At 41.4% G+C, this 25405-nt stretch overlaps 1 protein-coding gene across 1 annotated transcript; it reads right to left on the minus strand.

Annotated features, from left to right (window-relative positions):
* Positions 1–3922: 3922 nt before the first annotated feature.
* Positions 3923–24324, minus strand: LOC107194425 (disheveled-associated activator of morphogenesis 1). Its single transcript, XM_015584047.1, has 11 exons — positions 24217–24324; positions 9758–10066; positions 9326–9550; positions 8645–9242; positions 8231–8505; positions 7471–7803; positions 6880–7355; positions 5455–5891; positions 5156–5283; positions 4828–4998; positions 3923–4288 (listed from the first exon to the last, which is right to left on the minus strand). Exons 1-11 carry the CDS (start codon positions 24256–24258, stop codon positions 4022–4024), a joined length of 3261 nt encoding a protein of 1086 aa, XP_015439533.1. The 5' UTR covers positions 24259–24324; the 3' UTR covers positions 3923–4021.
* Positions 24325–25405: the final 1081 nt, after the last annotated feature.

The following is a 25405-nucleotide window of genomic DNA, read 5'->3' on the forward strand; positions in this document are numbered from 1 at the left end:
AGATACTTTCAATATATTTATCTTTTAATGACAGATTTTTAGAACAAAATATTCTATAAAAGTTTCCTTTGAGAACACATAAAAGAGACGTAAGAGCAGAATATCGTTTACGTGACAAGGCTTTGTTTCGTTAAAGCCAACAATTACGTCTAATGAGGCTCTTGGATTTTTCAGAGATCACGTCGAACAGCACTGGATAATTCTCATTTTAAAAAAATGAATTATGGGCTTAGATGCATCGTGAAATTTTTTCACGTCGCATTTAAATGTTAATGGTGCCCTTTGTAGAAGGACCTTTGACGTGAAAAAATAATTAAAAGTTCATTAATTATCAGACGGTACGAATTTTTAGGCGAATAAATTTAAAAATACGCTTTCGCAGCCGAAATTTTTAATGAACGTCATTATTATTTCTGAAATCTTTGCACAGTATGTTCCATTCGGTTTCCTCGTTCATGTTAAACATACATATATGAATACTGAAACATTTTATTTCGGAAAACAAATATTTCACAAGATTTGTCGTTCGATGGAGTAAAACATTCAATTTGTGGCACGGATATAGTTATGAAACATAAGCAATAGTATATTATATAAAACTGTTCAGAAAATTTCACATTCGATACCATGGCGACATCTATACTGAGGTAGACATTATACGACAGACTTCTACTTCTAAGTCGATCGCTTCGATTGGAAAAAACCATCGGTAAGTTACCAAAGCATGATACACGAAAATGTTAAAAAATATTCTTCATCCACGGCACAGACGAGATATAAGAATAGACCTAACATGCAATGTAATTTTCTGTCCCATGCTTCGAGGGCGTCAGAAGCCCCCTTACCATTTTAGTGTCAGTATCCGACGTTACCGATAAAGCATGAATTATCTTACATTTGTATATTTGTAACAGATAAATTCAGAATAGATGTAGTTTCATAAATAGTTTATCAAATCTACCTTTTGGCCAGCGGCTTTCACTTTCCCTTGCGGGAATACCTTACTGTAATGAGCCATCTCGTAGCCGCGGGATTCCGGGAATCGGGTGAGACGTCAAGGCGTGCGAGCGAGAGCGGTAGAGCGAGCCGCGATATCGGTGCTCTCCGTCGGTGTTGACGCATGCCGAAGAATTTCGGTGGTCTATGGGGGAATTAATTATTACAAATGTCAATATAACGAAATATCTTTTATGCGATGTGTGTGGTGTAATAAAAATCTGTGTTTCGATTACGTTTTTGATACGTATTACTCACTTATATGTAATAATATAGAATACAAATACACTGTTAGTCCGGTATTTGAAAATATACATGCGTTCGTTGTCACTGTTAAACTGTTGTAATAACAATGGATTAATAAAATAATTTACTCAAATGTACATAATAATACATACACATATTCATAAAAACAACATTAAACGCAATAACTTTTTTGTACGCGAAAAAAAACCAATAGGTCCGTCGGGACTGGAACCCAAGACTCCTTTCTATACTGTATAATACGTCTACTTTACAGTGAACGGACGAAAGAGAATCCGTTCACGACCATAGTCCCTTCGATGATTTTCCGCCGTACCGAACACTCATGATCTGACAACATTTCATACTTTAGACTCGACAACACTGTAGAAGTTAGACTAGTTGAGCTAGAATGGATTTAATATAGTTCACAAATTCACCGTTCTCATAACGTAGAGGGCAGCAGAAAATCCCTGACTTTTTACACTATCGGTATTTCAGAACATGAGACACGAAGTCCCATTAAGATGATAGGTCTATCCTATACCTAGTCGGTGTCAACGGGGACATAACTTATGTCACATAAGTACAGTAGACATTCGTTTCCCGCGCCACCGTTATATGTATGTACGAAACGTAGCCTACTCTGTCGCCCAGCACGCCCAGGCCGGAACACATACGGTGTCGCATTTAACTCGCATATCTCATCACGGAATGCGCAATGTATATAATACTGTTTTAATAATGTTTTTATTGGTGCAATGAATATTGGTGGAATGAATATTGGTGACAATTTGATTGCTTCTTGTTCTCGCGGATCACACCTAATGGGTAAAAGATGCTAACCAAGCTAGACATTTGCCACTAAAATATGTCACGTATTATTAACTTTTTCACATAATACCTTAATACTTTATTACGCAGAATGTTTGGAATGAATGTACGCAGAATGTTATGTTATTTTTATTAATTATCATTAATAAAAATAACATAATTAACTTTGAAAACATAGAAGATACTCCACCTACGAAAAACTTGTTGTTAAAAACTTTTGTGAATAAACTTTTCTGATATCTCTAAAAATAACGGAGATGAGAACGGCCGAGTGATGGGGAAAGCGCTCGGGTAACTGGTATCCGATTCCTGCACGGTTCCTGGAATTCTGGTCCTCTACAGCCCCGAATAGTGCGGGAAACGAATGTCTACGGTATTCCGTTATTTTTGAAATTTAACAAGCGTAGAAAAACTTGCAAAATTGAGAAATGTGTAAAGTTGCGGTAGCCATCACAACTTAAAATACCGTCGTTTAACCTGATTAAGGAAGAGAAGAAATCTAGTGAGATATGATAATACTATTTATGATGATTTAGATTTTGTATTTATTCGGTATATTCTTTTATATATTAATACATGTGACATTAAGGATGCAGTAATATATTAACTGGACATGAATCCTTGTCGAGGTAGACCCCTACAAGAACGAGACATCGATACTAAATATTTACAAAAATACAAAAGCTTACAAAACATCGACTACTATACAACGAACTCTTGTCTAGAATTGTTTCGCTTCGCCCCGTACCCTCTACACACCGAAAACTAACACGAATTTCCGTCAACGATTTGGTGACTGTCAACGAGCTTCCTAATTAATCTACACGATGCTTCGTTTATGTGTACGTCGCACTCTAAAATACAAAATCAGACTTGTAGGTTTCGCGGGGCGAAAATCGAATCATGCCCCTAGGCTCTGTTACTACGTTTCGTCGATATTGTAAAAACAAAGAGGATTTTTCTCCCCAAAATGTTTCGCAACAAAAATATCTGCCGAACTACAAAATTCAGTCGTGACAAACCTATCGTTCATACGTCCCATACACGGTTTTTGTTCGTCAATATTATTCTTGGTCCGATTTGTTGGCGAAGCTCTCTCGTCGAAGTTTTGCAAATTCCTGCCCCCGAACACGGGCAAAGTTAACAGAGTAATTGTATAATGACTATATACAACAAATGATCGCGTGATACCCGTGTCTAACGCAACGTAGACACTTTCAACAATGTACAAATTGATGTTCGCTCATGTTTTCGTAGTTTGAATTTCGATATTGTCTTAATCGATCTTAATTGACTGGTGCAGCATTGAAAAGAAAAGATTGTTCCACGAAAAAGAAAAGCCTCGGAAATCACGAGTACACGTGAAGGCATTACTAATTACACGACGGTTCGACTTTCTATGTTTACCATTTTACGGTTCGATGAGTGCTAATACGTTTCCTGTCTCTTTCTGAATAATTTGAAACAGGCTGATAAGTTTATCTACTAAAAAACAAGATGAAGAAATATACACAGCACGAGATTCGACCGTGAAAATGTTCGAATTCAGATTCCAACTAGATGATACGATTAAATCAGAGCCCGATTATGTTCTGGAAATATGATTCACCAGATACAATCACGAGCGAAGGATCAGGAAGACAGCTTCAAGAACAACGAATCAAAATAATTTTATCGATGAATAAACTCGCGGTAAAGTAATTATTCGTCTTCGTTTCTTTATTCTATTTACACGCTTTCTACTTCTCTCTATTTGCTATTTCAATTCTCGACTCTCCTTCTATACGAAGAAATCGATCTTCCTCGGACAGACAGTCCTCGTATCTTCTCTATCACACATTGGTTTCCTTCTTACCGCTCGAAAGAGCGGCAATCACGCGCGAGCGAGCGCAACGTGCTCGCCTGTGTAGCTGGTCACGGCATTGAAGTCACTGGCCCAGTGGAGATTTCAATGTCGCTCCCTGGAGTCCTCCCTGTGCGCACTGTGCCTGCGCGACTCCTGACCACTCGGCGTCACCGGGCGGCGTTTCGATCGTTTGAACTTTGCGATATCCTCCCCAAAAACGTCTCCGGTACGAAGGGCGGATATTAGGTCATCGAATTCACCCTTGTTGTCGCTTTGACCGTTACTGTTCGCCTCGTTTTTCTTGCTCAACGAAATGCTGTTTAGTATCCCCTCGCGGGAATTCTTCCTTTCCATCGTTCGTTTTCGTAGCTGTAATACATTGTTTTTTTTTTCAATCATTTGTACAATTGTTAACCTCTATTGACCCACTGACTAAAATCACTAAATATCAGTGGGCTCTTCATGGCTCGCTGTTAACGACATAAGCGTACTGGAAGGTATGTTACATACTTTATCAGCCATTTTTGTTATACATAAGTTGCTTAGAAAAAATAATAATTTGACATCATCTGGTTATGATTTCCCGTCATTACATTTGAAAATAATCTATGTAGGTACAACCGATTTATTGAAACATGGCGACACGTTTCGCCTGGTGAGGGCGACCGTCAGTGGGTAAATTATGAGGGAACAATTGTTTGTATGAAAGAAACTCTTGAATAAAATTTACAGATGTTCCATTCATATTTTGAATTTTGTGGAAATATTAATAGAGGGAAGATATTTTAGTGCAATCCCTGTTTCTCTAGATATGTTTGTAGGAATATTAATTTGAGGAAAAAAATGTAAAGTTCCATAAAGAAAGTTGTTGATTTTGATTGTAATATGTTTAGAAAATTTGTACCCACCTCTTGTTCCTGTTTCGCTCTACGTTCTTCTTCTTCTATCTTCTTCCTCATATTTTCCACGTCCTGCCTTGCTTCGGCTAACGCTTGAAGGAAGTTCTCAAAGATTCCGAAGAATTCATCCGGTTGCACGCCTGCTGAATCCTCGCCGAACAACCTAACAGCTCGATCGAACTGTTCAAGAAAAAATTCAGCTGTCACATTGGGCTCGTATCCTTAGTCACTATTTCGTAAATTTTAAATAGTGCATAAATATGGATTTAACACACAATTTATAAATTAACGTTATATGAAATACAAATAGATGATCATGTTTTCAACAAAACCGCACCCTCGTTTTCATGTCTTGGAACAGATCTTCGGCCTCGGCCAGCCTACATGTTGCTTGTGCTTGGAAATCCCTCATTGCAGGCAGGAACATATCGCCCTGGAGTACCTGAGATTGTCCACGATGGAATTCTAAAAGGAAGGTAACAAAATTGAAATTTCTATATAGAAAACAATTTTCGATATTGAAGATATAAACGTGAAAAATGGAAAAATGAAATCATCACCAGGGTGTATAAATTTCCATTTATTTTCCCTCCCTGTTCCTCGTTTTATTAATAAAAACAGTGTCGTTCAACCCACCTATTTCTCTCTGAACATCCTGAAGGCCATTTTTCAAGTTGGCCACTTCCTTTTGCAGGTCAGCCATGCTGACCCTAGCCGCGGTTCGAACGTGTGGCATGTCCTCCTCGATATCCAGCACCTCCCTGAATCTAGATTCCAAGATCTGGACCAAATAGTGCAACAAAGTGGTGCCTTTCGAACAGGAGGACTTCGTGTCGACTAGACGGTTCAACGAAGCTAAACGGAAGCCGCAAGCGTTGCCCCGAGCGTTTCCGCGATTTACGTAATTTCCTAGAGCTAACACCAATTCCAGGAGTTTCCTTAGTCGTCGCGATCTAGCGACCTGACGACTAGCTTCGAGAACCGCGCGCATTCTTGGCGTCAATTCCGCGATGCTGGCCGCGAATTTCTTCTTGTAGTGGAGGGATCGCAGCCTTTGTTCGTAGTGCGGTACTCTGAAACGAAATAATGTACAGATAAGGTATGATACGTACGAATTAGTGATCTTTGTTATTACTGAGATGAATCTCGAACAACTTCAGCTGCAGACGAGGAAATCAACGTACAGTGACTCACAAATTTGTTCAGAGAAGATTGTCACATTTATCTGACCAAATTACATACCGAACTGTGTATTTGTTTTCTGAATTATATTTATGATAAAAGTAAAAATAATGAGTATACATAAATAGGAAGGATACAAATTTTTATATTTAACTATTAGTTCAAAAGTATGTGAACAAATTTAGTAACTAAATAGAAGTGTATTAGTCTTTTAGTCGTCTGTTCACTCATCAATTGCAAATTGTCTATGACACAGATACATCTAAAACAAATAATATGGAAGGTACGTTCTACAAATCGAGACTCCCATATTGACACTGTGAGTAACAGATCTTCGTGGACTTTCCGCGAGTATTGCTTATCCGAACTCGATACTAATAGTACACAGAACACAGCTGATATTACCGATACATTATCGGCTGAGACTTATGTTTGCAAGGGGTCTACAAAAATGCATTACGATATCGTTATCATAGAACGAGAATTTAGAACGCTGACACGACGTAGTTTGTGGAAAACGAAGGAGTAACATAAAGAATCTATTCAAATGAGACATACAGTGGCTGATAACTTTCCTGCTAAAGACACAGTAGCGTGCAAAAGTTTCTGAACAATTAACTTTCTAATTCTAACAAGTGAAGAGAGATTTCGTTTGCAGATAATTAGTAAATACTTTTCCATGTTTGTAATTCCTGTTTCACGGTAGAGTAGCTCCAAAGAGATAATAGAAAAGTAATTATTTACAGACAATTGAATGCTACCGTAATTATTAGATTGAAGACAGGATGAAAAATGTGAATATTTAAAATTCTCTCTCGAAGCTGATTTATCTAAGAGATCTGTTATTTTCAAAATGAAAGAAGAAATTGAACAACGTACTTGGATATTTGGTACAAGAAACAATCGGCCCTGCTCTGTAGATCTTTCTGATGCATATCCAGGAGGGCCGCCTCCTCCGACGAGGGAATATATTTCAACAATTGCTCGACCATGTCTATATGTAGAATATTCTGTTGGTCCATCGACAGGATCGTTCTCGTGATTTCGTTATCGGACATTTTCAGTTTCGACAGCAATATCGTGCAGTTCTGGGCTCTTCTGGAATCGATCACCGACATTGTTTTTTTGTTCTTCCCCAGAGTCCTTAGATCCTCGATCGAGCCTTCCGCGGACACGCCGTTCTTTTGATAAGCGCAGAAGATCTTGTCGATCGACTCTAGATCCATGACGTTGTACAACTTCGTGTCGTCGAGTTCCGACCATATCGTACCCTGCAACTTTTGCTCAGGGATCTTCGACCAATTGAATGACTTTAGGGGGTTGCTTGGCTGAGGAACGTTCTTGATAATCTCCACCTGTATGACATTCACCCTTTATTTGTACAAAAAGTGCTTGTTCGAAATTCGGTTTAATCAATTCAACTTTTACGTAATTTAAAGACATTTTATGAATTCAGAAGAAGGTTCGTACTTTCATTGGAGGAGGTGCAGCAGGCATCAAGCAAGGAGGTGGTGGCGGAGCAAGAGGTGGTGGTGGAGGCGGCGGTGGCATAGGTTTCGCCTCGACCTTCTCGAGGACCTCGTCCTCGACGAGCTTGATCGTCGCTTTCGCATCATCCGGTAGACTACCGGAAGCGACCAACTGTTCCAACCGCTTTCTCTCGGATTTCTCGTTGTTTATCTGCCGCGAGAGCGCCTCCATGTTATCTTGCAATTCGGAAATTCTCTGTTTGGTCTCTATGTGCATCGAAGTCTCCTTCTCTAGACGTTCCTTCACCCTTGCCAGGCTGGCCTCCATGTCTTCCTACAAGAATATTACGGATGACGTACTATCCATTGGGTATAACTATTTTACATAATATTAGATTGAGTCATAAACGACTTTCGCTATTCTTTCCTTCCAAATTCATTTAGGTCCAAGCAATTGTAATCTTAAAATTGTACAGGATGATTCTAGAAAAGTAATATTAAATTTACAGTTATATTTTACGTATAGGAATTTTTAAAAAGTTTAATAACCTAATGCAGCTTTCGTTTTGAAATCATGTGGGTTCTTTAAATCACCTCTTTCTAGTTCTTAATATGGTTATTGATGTATATAACATTGCTATTATTACGATTTAATGAATGTTCACCAGCGCGGAAGTTACGTCACAGCTCGACCCAGTAAATAAAAAAGGAGACAGATCATGAATAAGCGAGTATCAATTTGCCGAGCAGTTTCAAATTACTTTCTCCTGTGTCCTCAGGTCCAACTCTTGTTCCTTCTTGGCCAATCTTGTCGACATGTCCGAGTTCTCCCGCTCCAACTCCTCGGCCTTTTTCCTGGCAGCGACCAGTTCCTCTTCCTTAGCGAGCAAGTGAACGATTTCCTTCACGTTGATCTCGATGGGGGCCACATCAGGATTCCTAATAGTACCCGTCTCGTTACCTTCGGACTGAAGGACTATTTGTTGGACGATCCGGTCGAAGAGGAGCCAGTGCTGGGGATGGGAACCGTAATCGACTGTAATACAGCAAAATAATCAATTAAAGTCTCTCTTCTTAATCACACTTCTTGGTTACATTCTTCGATTCCATTTGTATAATATTGCTGATATAATAATTGCATCTTTAAAACAATTCATCAAGAAACAAAAACTCACGTGGCAACAGAAGACAATGTTCCAGCAGGCTTAGCAAATGAGGATAGGCAGCAGTATGACTCAGCTTCCTCCTCAACAGATCGAACATCGCCGTGGCACTCTTCGTGTCCACATGTTCCTTCTCGAACTTCCTCGCCAGTTCTTTCTCGTCTTCGTTCCTGACCATCTCGAAGAAGTCCAAATGCCTGTCCAGCGTCTCGTTTTCATATTTCCGAAGTTTCTCGATAATCGGTTGGATGCCAAGCATCAGCAGCTCGTATCTAAGGTGCAACCTGAACTCCAGAGTAACCTGACCGGGCCCATAATTCAGCACGGCGTTGATGAACGACATGATCGCCGTCTTCAGGGACAAATTGTCCTTGTAGATACCGAAGTTCTTATCCAGATCGTTTATGATACTTTGGAAACGCGTCCGTTCGGAATGATACTGCTGGAAGTGTAACATCGCCTCCAGAACCTTTCGATGACCACCGGGGACCAAGCAAACCGCGCCCAGGATCTCCAGAACGGAGATTTTTGTCTTAATGTTCTCAGTCGCCAGCGACTGGGATATCGTGTTGATCGCGGTCGGATGCGCCAGAACGTGCGCCCTTCCGTTCTGTAAAATTAAACGCATCGTCCATCTCTGAACTCTGTCTGGAGTAACATTGTCGCGGAACGTTTCGAGGATCGTTTGCTCACCGAGTTGTTCATCAATGCCTTCAAGCATCCTATCACGCTCGTGTGCAGATTACTGTTCGCTGCTTCCGCGTCCATGGTCCCGAGAACTTGCAACAGAGCGTTCAACCCGTCGAGTTCTATGAACCTGAGGACAAAACTGTGGGGCTGCGTCCTCAGGGCGGTCTTCAGGGCCTCCACCTGACGCATTTGGTTCGACACCTCTTCGCCTTCCTCAGGAAACGGACTCTGAAATATACCATTAGATAATCAAATATTCAACCATGTATAAAGTAATCTTTGAAAAATAAAAACTTGCACTTTACATATCTAGAAATTTGAAAATACATCCGTGCAAATAGTTTCTATTCAAATATACCCTATTTGATGATATATGAGTATCACACGACACGATTCCTTAGAGTCAACGTTAATATTCAGTTTCCCAATACTCACGCTCGCTATCGTTTTCAGCCTATTGATATAATCCTCAGGATCGCCGCTCAGATCGGTGGTTCTCAGTCCGCCATTCTCCAGCGTCCCGTTCCCTTTTCTGGAGCAGTATATCTGCCACTTTTTGTTCGCCGGAAGCGCCAGAACCGCCTGACGGTTGGCCTGGGTCAGGTCCAGCTCGTCGACCAATTCGAGGAACATCTTGTTCAGCTCCTCCTCGGCTGGCATCGGCAGGGTCGGCGTCATCGCTTGAAGCGTGAGCGTGCCCGTGTGCTCCACAACGCAATACGTGATTTCCGGCGGCTCGTCATCCTGCGGACAAAAGAAAACCCCAGGCTGTTACACGGACTCTGGAGCACCGGCGCGGCTTGCTACCTTGACTACCGGTTTGACCTTCGTGGTGGTCGGTTTTTGCAGGATGCTTGCGCGCCGGATGACGACGGCGGTGGTTCATGATGATAGGCGACGCGACGATGCGCGTGTGTGGCCCGGAGGAACGTAGTTTAGGTCATTTGTTCGCGAGTTGCTACACGTTTTAGAAATTTTCTTTGGTCAAGAGTTAACCCTCGAATGGTAATGGGAGTTTCAAGGTCGTACTTGGTACGGTGAGGTCGAACCCGATCAGGGCTTTTTTTTTACTATTTTCAGACAGGTAGGCAGAACTTATTTTGAACATGTTTTCTTATTTAATTATGTAATTTGGAATAATAATTGAATTATGAAACATATGATAATAGAATGAAACGAGAATAATGAAAGAATAGTAGATAATAGAGTGGGAATAGCACAAGAGGAACTTGGGTCGAATACGACCCGGACATTACCGTTAGAGGGAGATAAAAATGACACACAATTCCTTAAAAACCTTTTTAATGAGATACTGAATATAATAAATTTGCTTAAAACTGTAAGATTGAAGAAGGTAAAAGAACACATCTATTGAGATAAATTTTTCTGTATAACTTCTGGTTTCAGTAGAAAGGAAGATGTTCACCCTATAGAATAATTATGGGTGCTAGTCTAGTAAACAACGTGTCAAATGATTAATGTTTACTTTCCTGTATTATTTTTACAAAATATTGCAAGTTGAATGAAATCCAGATAAGTACAGTCGTAGACAAAATCACGAAGCAAAGGATTGAAGACTAAGGGATGTTCCAAACATCTCAACATCAGCGCAAATAGCAGTAAAGAAGTTCGATTTGATCGAACAGTCGTCTTCGCTCGTTTGTTCTGTGCACCACCGACATTCTCGACTTTCCATGAAAACCGACTGAGAACGAAGACGATCGAGGGTATGTAAGCAGGTCTTGACCTTATTGAAGACGAGCCTCGGCATTAAATCGCGGAGTCGTCGAGATGCCGCCGATGAACCAACTTTACATGCGTACAGTGCGAGGAACGGACGATCACGAAAGCGCGCGGTCTGCGCAACGGGCACGTAGCAAATACCCTACTTTCAAAATTGTTCCAGAGACTTCGGTGGAATGACATTACAATAAAATAGTTCGTAACAGAACAAACGTCATTAAACACTTATCAATATTTTACAGTAATGCTGAGACCTTTCATTTCGTAAAGTAGACCGAAAGCAAGTTATAGGAGATAAGCTGTTGATTCATTGCCTAACATAGAGGCAACTGATTAAGCGAGACAAAAACTTTATTGATACTCATTTGATTTGGTTCATCCTCGTTTCAATTCCAAATTTCAAATACTGAATACTTCATTGACAGTGTATATTAGATGACTTTCTACTAAATCTGCAGGTATCTTCTTGAAAATGTTTAATTAATGAGAAGACAAGACTCTCATACCGTAAATACTGTCATTACGTATGAAAGAGGAAAAATTCTACAAGAAGAAAAGTTTAATGTAACAAGATTTACAGTTACCCAACTACCGCAAAGTACCCAAGAAAAAAGAGAGTCAGAAGCTTGTCCTCAGGCTCCGAAGAGATCCACGAAGCCCAAGGTTAACTAGTCCCTCGCAGAAACAAAGTTACACCCCTGGAATCTATTAAGTTATATGGAAATTACAGTGACGCCGCCTGTATAGGTTCGTCCTGCGATTCACGATCCACAAGTACCATTAAGATCGCGTGCTGTACCATTCTCGTGGTTCTTTCGCCCGACTCGGCCGAGCAGTCAAGCACCAACGGCAGCAAAGGTCAGGGGACCGGCACAGCCGCTGGATTCCAAAGGTACTTTCACACGTGACTAGAAAATTACCTATTCGCGTACTGGTCCGCCGATTTATTCCTCGCAAACATCCATCGTACGCCTCCGCGATCGTACGGCACCTGAAGTATTTATTGTTCGGGATGAAACTCGGTACTCGAGTGGCTCGTGCGCGGTTCATCTTGCGCGCTGTCGATACCGTTCGACGACTTTTATCACGGAACCGATAGGAAGAACTGCGTCGATGATATTGATAATAATATCTATAATCTATTGTCGACAGGCACTCGCGATAGAGAGATTGCTTACGATTATTTGCGGTGGAATTTCTGCATTTCGTTCAGAGTACACTGATTTGTCTTGTTGACAATTGTATATGTTGAGGCACCTAGAAGATCTCAACTTTAACAGACATTACGTGATTTTTAGTGTATTTTAATATAGATTGTTGTACATATCGAATGTACCTAACTGTGCTTCGCATTGATATCTCTTATCGGATATTATCTTCCATTTGGAGCATTAGAAGTGGACAAAGGAAGAAATTTTTATCAATTTCAGGAATTCTCTTCGATAGCATCACCATTCACTCAATAGTGCTCTTAACATCTTTATGAAAATCGAAACTTCTAGGGAATATTCTTCCATTTTCCATTGAGATCGATAACACGAAAAAGATCAAGGAGAACAATAACTCACAGAACAAATCTTCCACGGTTGTTAATAACAAGTTGTACATTTTTGGAGCATAAAAGAAATTTACTTTCTACCATATAGCTGTTGAATCTTTATTCCGGGCCATTGTGGCGACCCAAGGCCTCCGAAAATCCATCTTCGCTGGCGCGTTCACACGCGGTGCCAGCACGTGAACGCGAAACCGGAGAGGAGAGGCGATAAAGCGTGACACGCGACACGGCCAGCCGGTATACAGCGCGTGCACACGTGAGCGCTATAACCCAGGAAAAAAGCACGAAGGAGGTCATCCGGTTAGAGGCCTGGACTCTCGCGTTTTACATGGACTGGTCCACGCGTTCCTCGGAGGACGAAAGTCTATCCGGCGTGACGAATGCCTCGCATAAATAACGCGGACAGAACCTGACGGCGAAGGAATCGAGACGAGGTACACACGTATAACGTTCGGGCCAAGGGTTTTCTCGGCTTTGGGCGACGATCCGTGGCGCCGTTCGCGTTCAGTGATTAGATTTATGGAGTCTAACGGGGCGAACGGCCATGGAAAATACGACGTCCCCCGGGAGGGTGCAGTGTTTATTAGGCTCTGGTACGCCGGCGAATGGTCCTGCTAATGATTCACCGTGGGCTTCTCCGCGGGGACTTGGCGAATTTATAGAATCCATCTAATGAACGCATTGTACGTACGTGTACATACCGTAAAGCCTAGGACCAAATCGGGCGACAATCGAGTCCGTGTACCGAGAGCGTTGGTCACTGCTGGCAATGTCTTTATAGGATGTAACGAGCTGGACTTAGAAACATGTGCTTAGTTGGGTACGTCGTGTCCGGTTGGTCGGATACAAGCGATACTACTGAATACTTGTTTGCGGGTGACTGTTACTTGGTCTGGACTAGACTTAATTCTCAAGGAATCGTACTGGGTTACGATAACCCAGTCCGTCCGGAAGACACTTGGCATTTCTGAACGGTAAGGGGTGGGAAGTTAGGACTGTGGTGTTTTATCAGTTAAATTGTGAGTAAATTGCTTATATATTAGACGTTAGAAAGAATAAACTTTGAAATCGGTGCAGTACATTCTAACAAGGGAAGGCACGGAAGTGTCCCCTTTCGATTTTGATGAAACTTCCTGTGTCTGTTAAGCAGTCAAAAATAAGGGATACGTATTTTTTTTTATCGGTCGAGGCGCGACTTCATGGCTGAAACCGCCCTTCGAAGTTTTGATCCGAAAGTTTTCTGTAATAAACAAATTATATTTTGGACAATTTGTTAGCACCATATTATTCTATATAAAAAACCGCAAACCTCGTCCATTAGAAGTTTTTATGGATCTCCTTTGGTTTTCGAGGTAGTACTTCCGGGTCGAAACTTCGAGGGGTGGTTTCACCCCTTATAGTCGCATCTCAACCGATAAAAAAAATACGTATATCTTATTTTTGACTGCTTAACAGACATGCGAGGTTTCATCAAAATCGAAAGGGGACACTTCCGTGCCCTCCCTTGTAAGATATAGGTAAAAGAACGGTCTGGGTTAAGTTGACACATGTGTGGTTGAATCGGTAGGAAGATATAGTGTGGTCTGTGTAGCAGCAGAAAGGAAATGTATTTATAGACTGTACAGAAAAATGTTTATACAGAAGGCTCCACACCTGAGAATTTTGGACAGTTTTTAATAGTCCTGAATAAGCGAAACAAGCACGTTGAAGACATTCAGAGGGATTTCAGTGAATTTTAAATTCGCAGTGGGAATAACTTGAGTGAGAAATTTACAGGCCGATTAGTATGGTCAACCAGACAACACAATTCGAACTTCTGCGCTGAATATGGTAATTGGATTTGACTGGCAGACTTTGCCCGTGTCACTTGGCGCGGTTCACGGTCCCGTTTTTCGTATAATACATGCGTTCTAGCGTTACCTTTCGACGGAAATGGAATACACAAGTATTTTTCGTTTACACACACCGACAAGTGTACACATGCTGTTTCGTGCTTAGAAACACCCACGCGCGCGTGGGCGATGAGTCACCGTACCATAGAAGCGTGTAAGATACAGACAATTAGCACGGAAAGCGATTTCAAGTCGTTTATAACGTTATGGATTGCGAAATGTTGCAATAAAGAGTTCGCCGTTTCCTCAATAGATTTATAACATTATGATGTAGGTTGAATTCAAGATAGTTCCTTGATCAAATGATAAGACAAAATGGCGTCGGATGTTGGAGAAGAATTCGCAATATTGTTAAGTAGAAGGTTTAAGTCAAGTTTAGTTTAGGATAATGACAAATTAGGTCCAGGCAGGCCCAGAAGAATATTGTTGAAGTAGCAGAAGTTTGGGTGAAGTTCAGTTTAAGTTAATGATAAATTAGGTCCAGCCAGACCTAAAAGAAATTCAATTTAAACTAACGATAGAATTTAGACCCAGAAGAATATTGTTGAAGTAGCAGAGGTTTGAGTCAAGTTCAGTTTAGGCCAATGCCAAATTAGGTCCAGTTAGACCCAGAAAATCCTACGTTTGCAGGTTTCACGTAGATTCTCTAGGATTAAGTGCTTACGATCTCCACCTTGAACCGCTTATACATCAAAAATATATCTTACACCGCAATTTCGTCGTATTCTATCATTCAGAATCACTGCTAAAGTAGATTGGGTACTTACTATGTATATTGCTTGATTATTATCAACCCCAGCTGAGGATTTCAATCTCCCAAGAGCCACAAAATTTGGCAAAAACTAATGAACTAAATATTTCGAATACGATCTGTTCTTTCTATTTCCATGAAAAGAAATGGCCAAGAAATTCGATTAGGCTTCCCAGCAAGCCGCGCAAAGAACGCTCGATCATGTTCGGAGGCAATCTCGCGCGATCGCGAAAGAAAGTCATTACGGTCGCGATCCATTCTGCATATATCCCGAAGAAATTGCGCGGGCTTCGATGCAAGTGGGACAGATGCCCGATGGAAAACAACGCCGGGGATCAAGCCTCCACATACGGCTTCCTCGGCATCGTCCGCAATAAACCAACCTAACCGTGATGGTGCGCCTCGCAAGAAACCCCGCGGAACGTGATCTCTCCCAGCAGCCACTCTCGCGGGTATTAGCATAATTTTTTCGTTGCTCAAGAAAGGATTCGCGGCTAGCCGATCCCAGGAACGAGGTTTCTTGCCAAACTTTGCGTTTACGAGCAGCTCGAGGGACAAACGACTGCTCTTCTCCCTGTGATCGTCGTTTCGACGATGGTGAACTCGTAGGTACGTCCATCTCGAGGCGCTAATCTGAAACCGTCCGGGCATTTATGGGCATGGGAGTTAGGGAGAAGTAATTTAAATGTCGTAAAAGTGTTGCCAGATAGCACTCCACTTGGCCGTGTATTCTAGTTCAGGAGATGCCTTAAACCTCTGGTATTCAAAAATTATACTACAGGATAAAAATGTACACTGCTGCCCAAAAATGTGGAGATGCACAAGTTTATGTGGAATGACTCGAAGTTATTTTTTTTAATGGGAATATTATGTTGACTTCGTTTTTTCCATTTGGGTATGAACCTGTGGATCTGTTCTGCGATCTTGTACCGAATAATTAATTTAATTGTATAGAGTCAATGTCGTTCGTGGTTAATTAAGGGTAAGAACCATGGAGAATTTCAAGCTACATTTTTCATCGAGTCGATACCAGTGGAACAGAATGCCTACACTGACCTCTAAAGTAATTCATCGGAAATGGCGGTTTTGTATCTTGACCTTGATTGACCACTGATGTGTGGCAGGTCGTTGACTTCTCTTAAAGAATATCACCGTGATATGGTTCATGGTCTCGTTCACTTCTACGCTAATTTAATTATTCGATCTTCATACCTATGTATATCAAAATGTTCCGCTTACTTCAACAGATATTAAATCATCGATTTCAAAGCACCACGTAAGTGGTGTACCATCGAACATTCGACAAGACAAACGTCTATCGTTTTGTCATCCTGAGTCACCTGATCTATTTTATCGAGACAAGTTTATTTCCCGGTTAATCGGAAACGTTCAGGAGTTAAATGTGATCTTGTTGAGTCGCGATTTTACATGGTCTCGCGGATGATTCTTACGATCGTCGATCGGGATTCAATCGCACCGGCGATCTCACGATGAGAAATCTAACACAAGAAGATAGATGAACCGCGCGGAACGACTGATCGTACGGCGCGAAAGCATTTGCGCGTAGAAGGTAATCGAACGTTCCCGCGGTGTGTTGGTTTCCATTAATTATCTTCATGGGAGCAATAATAGGCAAATTGGTCTGACGACAGTGAAAAATAGCCGGGCGATTAATGATGGCGAACGGTCAATGCTAGGAGCATTTTATGATCTTTCGAACGGGGCATTAAGAAACGTCAATTCGCTGGCGCATTAAAGCGCGACTTTAAGTGTTTTCGGTGCGGAGAACTTATTAATGATAATAGATGATTAATTTTAGTGTCCTGATTAGCGATATTCTAGGGGTGATGTATGTAGGATGAGTCGCTTTTATTTTATTGGCATTGAAGTGGGTCAGCAAAGAGTCTCTTTTGATTAATAATCCAATGGCGTATAACACTTGGATATGGACACCTATGTGTAAAGATGTTCCAAGGTTTCAATATGTTGATCACCGACTTTCTCTTTGGTGTAAGCTGCAAAAGGGTTATTCCGAAATATTGGTATAATCCGCGAAGGAGTAATTCTACACTAAAAAATACTTCGAAAATGTAGAATAAAATTGTTTCATATGATGCTCCGTTTTCGAGACAATTATAAGTAGAAACAGACAGTAATGAACAGACGCGTTAACCAAGTCCTATTCAATTGCACGCGTGTCGAGTAAATATTCAAATTCGACTATCTCGAAAACGAAGCATCATACGAAAAAATGTTAATCTACATTTTCGAATTATTTTTCCATGCAGAATTACTTCCTCTCGGGTTGCACCACCATTTCGAAAACGCTCTGTATATATCACTGAAAAAAAGTAAAAGACTCAAACCACCAAATCCACGTCTCTTCCATTCCTCAACCCTCCTCGTAATACCCTTCCATTTCCTTTATCCCCAATTCACGCATAAAAATAACATTCCAAAAAGCCCAGAATATCAGCATCAGCCAACATTCTTTCACATCAAGATCCGAGAATATGCAGATCTTTCCAAACCCCAGATCGATGCACCCTGAACCACCTTCGCCTCTACCTAACCGTTTCACCTTATCCGTCCAGCTCGAGGGGGGGTTAGTTTCTTGCGTTTCGCAGAAAGTCAAAAGGAACGCGGTGTCGTTTCTCCGAAACAAAGTTGAAAGAAAAAAAAAAACAGAAGAAACAGAAAAAGAGGAAAGTCTTCCTCGGGGAAGCCGGGGGCTTGGTTCTCCCGTCCAGTCGTCCTTGAGCGAATCCTGTGACCCGTGGATTCCATTATACACCGATCAACCCCGGTCACCGGTTCCACGGCGCGCCGCAGGGCGTGCCCGGAGGGCGAAGGAAACGGTAGAGCATAATCGTATTTCCAGTATCCGCGGGAACTCCTTCCCTCTCCTTATTCCCTCTTGCTTTTTTTTTTTCTACTCCTTGTGCTCCACCGAGGAAGACGATCCATCGAGCGTATACGCGTGATCCGCCGATGGAATGCACCGTAGAAGGTAGGCGATGGTGGAAAGTCTTCGAAACGATCGGTATCGCGTGTGACTCACGGTACACCGGGCGGTTCTTTTCGATGCTAGGCGCGGCGACGCTTTCAATTATCGTCGATGCAGGAATTTATATACACATATATACGCCCCTCTATACACCACGGCGGTCATGTTATCGGAAGCGTAAGAACCGACCGATACACGACGGCTTTTTCCACGATAGAACCGTCCGCTTGATCCACGGCTTTTGCATGCCTCCGCGTCCCTACAGGCATTTTGGATTCCTCGGCTCCTCGCGGGGCTCGCGCATTTTATCGATCCTCCTTCTCCTTACCGGTGAAGCTATTGATTCTTTACCGTGGGTAAGGCAATACTGAAACGTACGCCGAAGGGTCGGGAAAAGTTTCTTAATCGGTCGATGGCAGGGGAGGGGGGGAGGGCAGAACGAGTGTTCCGATGCAGTCGTTCGCTTTCATGGCCTCCGCCGGGTTACATTCCAAGTCGATTGCCTCGAGATACATTTTTCATATGGAAACGCGGTTTCTTCGTCGGTGTACTTGAAAAGCTGAACCGGAATCCTATTAGAGAAGGGGAATAACTTCTTTCCTTGAAAGAAGAGTCTCGGGGCGCCTTAGACTCTTCGGTTTAATGGCTCTAATACAATGTTGAAAGACTGTTTTCAGTAATTTAAACTCGAAGTTATCGTCGAAGCTTTCGTTTCGTTCTACTAAGTTTCTTCATGGTCATTTTTTTTTATGAACGATACATTATTTTTTATACCCTACAACTGATTAGGGGAATTTGGAATTTCAGTTACTGGAATGCTCTCTTTCAGGGTCCAGTGGAATCTGCAGCGTTAAATGACTCTTTTCAATGATTTCGGCTCAAATTTGATCTCGAAGCTTTCGTTTCGTTCTACGAAGTTTCTTCATGGCCATTTTTTTATAAACGATACATCATTCATTTTTTCTATCCTATAGCTGATTAGGGGAATTAGGAATTTCAGTTACTGGAATGCCCTCTTTCACGGTCCAGTGGAATCTGCAACGTTAAATGACTCTTTTCAATGATTTCGGCTCAAATTTGATCTCGAAGCTTTCGTTTCGTTCTACTAAGTTTCGTTATGGCAATTTTTTTATGAACGATACATCATTCATTTTTTATATCCTATAGCTGATTAGGGGAATTAGGAATTTCAGTTAGTGGAATGCCCTCTTTCAGGGTCCAGTGGAATCTGCAGCGTTAAATTACTCTTTTCAGTAATTTGGACTCTTCGATCTCGAAGCTTTCGTTTCGTTCTCCTAAACTTCATTAGAGCTCTATTTCATGAATGATGTATCTTTTAGCCTACACATTATCACGAGATCTTAGAACTCCTGTTACTGTTATGTGAATTTTCAGACTTCAGTTGAATCACCGAAATCAAAATTCCAAGCGGTATGATGCTCCACGTTGCCAAATGAAAGAAAATCCGTTCGAAATCGATTTTCATGGGAGCATGACAAATAGCCAGCGCTAAACCGAATCGTGGAACTGACGTTGCTGTCCAGACATCTGTTTGGAAATTAACGCGTGAATGGATTTATCACCCGTCACCACAGCATCCGCGCGATCGTATTATCAACCTGAGAGGATCCGAGAGAAACTCTAAACCAGAACTGAACGCGCCAGACGCGAGAATTAACCGATGGGCGTCGATAAAAAAAAGGACAGAAGAAAAAAATCTGGAAACAAACGAGCATTGTTCCCGGAGGTTTTGAATGGCGAGGCGTTTTCACCGCGATACGAGGAACCTCTTTTAATTAGGCTCCTATCATCGTCGCCACTGTTGCGTTTAATGTTAATTACCGACGGTAACCATCGTACCGTGTCATAGACGGAACGTAGCTGTTCGTTTCCATGAAAATTCCAGTTCCTTTCTCAGAATATCCAACGTCTTATCCTTCCGTTTCTATCGTTCGATCTTAACACTAGATTGTACCTGAATTATTCACGGATATCAAGGAAAAATCCATCGTCCCGATTTCTACGTTAGCACCTTCGAGAATTTATTACGCCGCCATATTGTCAGCTCTGCGACACCAGGTTACATCAGCAGGACCATTTATCCCGAATCGAACATCGATATCGAATTTTCTCCCAACGAATCGAAGATTTATCGATCACTCGACGTCACCGTAATTGCTTCCCCCTGACAACCAAGTAAAATGGACCAGTATTTTGTATTCCAATTCACAGCGATCGCGTGGTTCGTCGTTGCGGAATTTTAATGCGTCGATTTAACCCACCGATGAATATTATTAAGCCTCATAAAAGTCGATCATTCGGCAAATCGCCCCAGGACAAGATTCTATGTAATTTAATCGACACTCGGTTATTTCGACGATCGACGGAGCACAAGTGTCTCGAAGGAAATTGCACGCTGCAGTTTCCACGGGACAATCCCCTCGCGGAGAGTCAGAAGACGCGTGATAATAAATGGAAGGCTGCAGCTGGATTATTCACGCTCCGAACGACTGGTTCGGCGAATGGGAAGAATCGGCGTTGCAGCGACAATAACACTTCGAGATACACACAGAGACCTATCCCTGTCGCGATCGGGCCCATTAATTATCTTGTCCGAGATATTAATCGGCGAGACAGCAGCAGCAAGGAAACGTGAAACGGTGGTGTGCTTTCACAGGCGCCGATGACACCTGACGATAAAAATATCACTGTGCAGGATCGGTGAGCAATTGTTTCACAGATTGCTTTTGAATTATCCTGTAATTTTTGTCGATTTCGATACACGAAGATGTTTGAAGGTTCGACGAGTGGGATTTGTTCGAACGTCATCTGGCGTCACTTCCGGTTAAGGATGTCCGATTCCCATTCGATTCTTCAGAAGATCGATTCCTTTGGGTACGCATCACTGCCATGTACAATCCCTGGCCATATCAATGTGACCACATGTCTACATTAAACAAAATCTAATTATGTAACACCAGTTTCCCGAAGTATAATTGCTATTCTTTGATGCCAAAATGATTTTTTGATTGTTATAGCAACATGTTTGATGAAAGTAGATGGAAAAGTATTTTGCAAAAATTGTTTTTCTTAATTTTCAAGTAGACATTAATATGTCCACGACTGTATAACACACGCACTAACAGATAAAAGTATGGGCCAAGAGTTCATCATTGATGAAACAGTAACTCATTATTCTATTACAATAAAATAATACTTACGAAACTTACTTTACTTTTTCTAATTGTCACACCTGGTCCCATACTTTTGGCCGTTAGTGTATACATATATATGTTATACATGGCAGTAACGTATTTTCCAAGGGAATCGATTTTCTCAAGGATTGAATCGAAATCGAATCTGATTCAGAAGATACCAGGACTGATTTATAATCTGTTCGCGTGGTATAATTGCAAACGCGGATAGAAGTTCGATTAATGACTCAATCCTCACTTTCGATTCACCTTTCTCCTCGAGGCGATTCCGAGCTTCGTATTAGCGTTGAATATAATTTCTTTTCAATCGGAATATTATAACACTTAATTGCTTATTTCTAACAGCAATATGAAGTTGCAGCAGATACTATTACGGCTATCATCGCGGTCATGATTTACAAATCACCGGAGTTTCATTTACGACCATCACGACCCAAATTCGTCAATCATATTTCTCATAGGTGCGGTCGGAACAAGAATTTCATTCTTAATTCTGTGTAATTCACCATCGGTACTCCGTTAACTACCACGAGTAAATAGAATGACTGGCAAGGATCTCTTGTACGGTAGTCATCGAACGGTGCGTGTCTCTCTTTTAATAGAATGATGTAGCACATGAAACACGGATACCCTGACGATGAATCATAACTAGACGTCAAAATATTGATACAGAAAATTTCCTTTCAAGCAGACTATCAATTATATACAGATGTCTCCACTAGAGACCACCTATATAATTGGTCTGGAAATATTTCTACCATTCTCGACAGAATCGAATAAAATCTTCCTTCGTCGATTAATGGTTCCATTGCAGATTTCCTTCTCTCCTCCCTTTAAGGGGTCATGCTCAGTCAGGAGGCCGAAAAAAGAGTGTTCTTTGGGAATTTTTTTCTCAAACACTATAAGACCTTTTTCAAAAAATGTGTATATGCTTCAAAGATTGCAGTTTCTAGATTATAAGGTAATTTTTTTATTTAAAAATATTTATTAGTAAATAAATGGTGAGCGATCTCCCGAATGTCTCTTTATAAAAAGCGGTCTCCCGTGATCACTGTAACTTCGTAACGGTTCATCTGAAATTAAAAATTCAGTAGGATATATGTAATGGAAGAACCAATATCGTCCTTGAACGTGGGGTTTTTCGAAATATTGATTAGGAACAAGATGGCGGACATTTTCTTGAAAAAGTTGGATTTTCACCTAAAAATCACTCGTTTTTGCTCAATTAAAATAAATATGGAACGAAAAAAAAATCCTTCGTTCAAGGACAAGTTTTTCTGATTTGAAATAAGGCGCAAAAGGTTTCATGTAAATCGACAGAGTAGTTTTCGACAAATATTGATCACCGATTTGAAAAATCTAGTTTCGAGAAAAACGCGTTTAAAGTTTCAAGTCAAGCTTACACTTATATAAAATGTTCATTTTGTAACGCCTGTAACTCTGTCATTTTTAATTGGATTACCTTGAAACTTGCACAGAAAATTCTCGAGATGTCGTACTTAAAGGAAATGTAGAAAGTGAAAAATCGATTTTTTTTTTAATTTCTGACTGAGCATGACCCGTTAAAGTTCTTACTTCATCAAGTTCTACACATCCCGAAGCTTATCCCCCGATCGTCAATGACCATGATTACATTCCTTTCAGTTCAGCCGTTCCCCTTTATCCACTTATCTCCTTTTCACGTCTCTGTCTTTGCCTGTCAAACGACACAATAATATAATCGTTCGCCGAGCCGGATCGACGTTTCTCTGCACACGCATCGCGCGTTTGCATTGCAGATGTCACTGGAGCCGGGCCGCGACGGACGCAGGACGGGGACCAGAGAACGGTTTTAATGCTCCGTCATCCAAGGTTCGAGAGATGAGAAGAACTCGAGCGCGATCGACGTGGCGGTCCTCATGCGGCGGAACAGCCGACGTCGATTTCCCTCTTGTTCTCCGCTGCCTCCGCCTCGACGCGAGAGTGTAACGACTTCCTAATGACAATCGGCTTCGTGGAAGCCCGTGCAATCGATCTTTGTCGGTTCACGGCGTCTACGAATTCGACGGAAGAACGCGGAACCGAACCGTGCCGAGGCGGAATCGATTTTCGCGGCTTGCGGTGACTAATTGGTCACTTTCAATCAATTAATTTTATGATTGTTTTCGGTAAACTGGCTGTTCACGAGGTTCTTTAGGTACCTTGTTCTCTGTTCAGTCTATATATTACTTTGAAATATTCGATACCAGTCGTCTGGTGGGGGATTTAAAGACTTTGGACGATTTAACGTTTGGACGGCTGTATTTTGATACATTTTCATTCATGATTTTAGTCTATAGAAACATTCTTTTTTTCATCATTCCTATCGTTTGTATTTCATTTCATAAGGTCATTTTAGAAGAAGACCTGGTTTGAAGAAATTCGTTCTGAAACGTGTCTAAGGACAAATGAGTAGGAATCACGAGTAGGGATACACAGTGTGGAGTATATATTACAAGAGTATTTATAACAGAGGGAATGTGTAGATTTCTTGATCTACGGAAACGTTACGCCACGGTAAAGGATACTGTTCTTATCTATCAGAGCACAAGAACGAAGGAAAGAAATTAACGAAACACGTGTAATTTCCATGCGCAACCGGCTGATAAGACATGGAGGCAACCACGAGTAAATTATACGGTAACTACTAATTACTTTAGAGTCTCGCTTACTTACAGAAGAGACGCGTAATTAAGATAATTCTCATTCTTACCTGGAGGCAACCGCAGAAGGACTTCTTCACTCGCGATGGCATCGTCTGGCAGCGTCCCACGAATTCCTTCAGGGGCTGTGGACTCTTCACGGGACAGGTCGGAATCCTCTGGAAATTGAAGAACATTAAAATTACTTATTGCGAGATTTTCGTCTAGAGAAAAAAAAAAATTACACGTTTACTACAAGTGTTTCCAACTTCGTGCGCCAGACTGCACATTAGAAAAGATTAGCGGAGAATTTACACCTCGGTTAGAATTCACACCTCACACCTCGGTTAAAGGTTTGCTTGCAGCATTCGTTAAGTGGGATTTCATTCGTGTATTCTGCCGGGAAATTTATGCAACGCATAAATATCTTGCCGTAGCAGTAATTAAGTCTCCATAAAGGCAGACTTATACACTCTACTTTTCCACAATTCCACGCCCTTCACTTTTTCATAGATTCATTTTGATCTGTATCAGTTACTGAAATAATCATTTCGAAGTCTACATTCGCAGATTATTGACCTCGGAGCAATACTGTTACTTTTCCAGAGTATCTAACAATTTAGAAGCATCCAACGTTACGACCGTATAATCAATGGAAACGTATGCAAAGTCACTTTCTATTCACTATATAGTATTATAAAAACGATGAGAATGATCAGTCTATCATTTAGTAAAATATTCCTAAGAAACGGTAAAAACCTTCTAAAATCGCAAACAATCCCAATTTTCTTGACTCGGTTCTGTAACGCGCTTGAAATTTCAGCACAATTTGTTACGCTGCCTACAAATAAGAGTTGAGAATGCACAGCAGCATGAACATAAATAAATCAACTCATGCACATGGCAAATACCTGAACGAAATTAATTGCGACTTCGTTAAACGCTGATTAACGGTCGATTCCGCTGGAACGCGAAACCGGAAGTTCCTCGAGCGGCGTTCCAGAGCGGAAACCCGTATTTCCACGAGGGAAAACAAGCCTCCCGTCCCGGCTTTCACTGCGTCTTTTGTCTAATATGAATTCTTACGTCGGAACGTCGTTAAGGGAACAGGTAGGATAACTTGTTACGGGGCCGCGTAATGTAATGCAGCCTTTATGCGACTATGTCGTAACGCTGGCTCTGCCCTGTTATCCGTTACGAGGAAGTTCAATGTCCCGGAGAAGATGAAATTCGTGACGGTTCAGGTTAACCGACAAGGTC

This window comes from Dufourea novaeangliae, unplaced genomic scaffold, assembly GCF_001272555.1.
Source record: "Dufourea novaeangliae isolate 0120121106 unplaced genomic scaffold, ASM127255v1 scaffold39, whole genome shotgun sequence".
In the NCBI taxonomy this organism is placed as follows: Eukaryota; Metazoa; Arthropoda; class Insecta; order Hymenoptera; family Halictidae; genus Dufourea; species Dufourea novaeangliae.

Coding starts and splice junctions, on each gene's coding strand:
- LOC107194425 (XM_015584047.1), bottom strand. CDS start 24,258: ATGCCATCGCGAGTGAAGAAGTCCTTCTGCGGTTGCCTCCAG. Junction 7,356..7,470: donor CTGCACCTCCTCCAATGAAA/GTACGAACCTTC, acceptor AATGTCATACAG/GTGGAGATTATCAAGAACGT. Junction 4,289..4,827: donor GAGCGAAACAGGAACAAGAG/GTGGGTACAAAT, acceptor AATGTATTACAG/CTACGAAAACGAACGATGGA.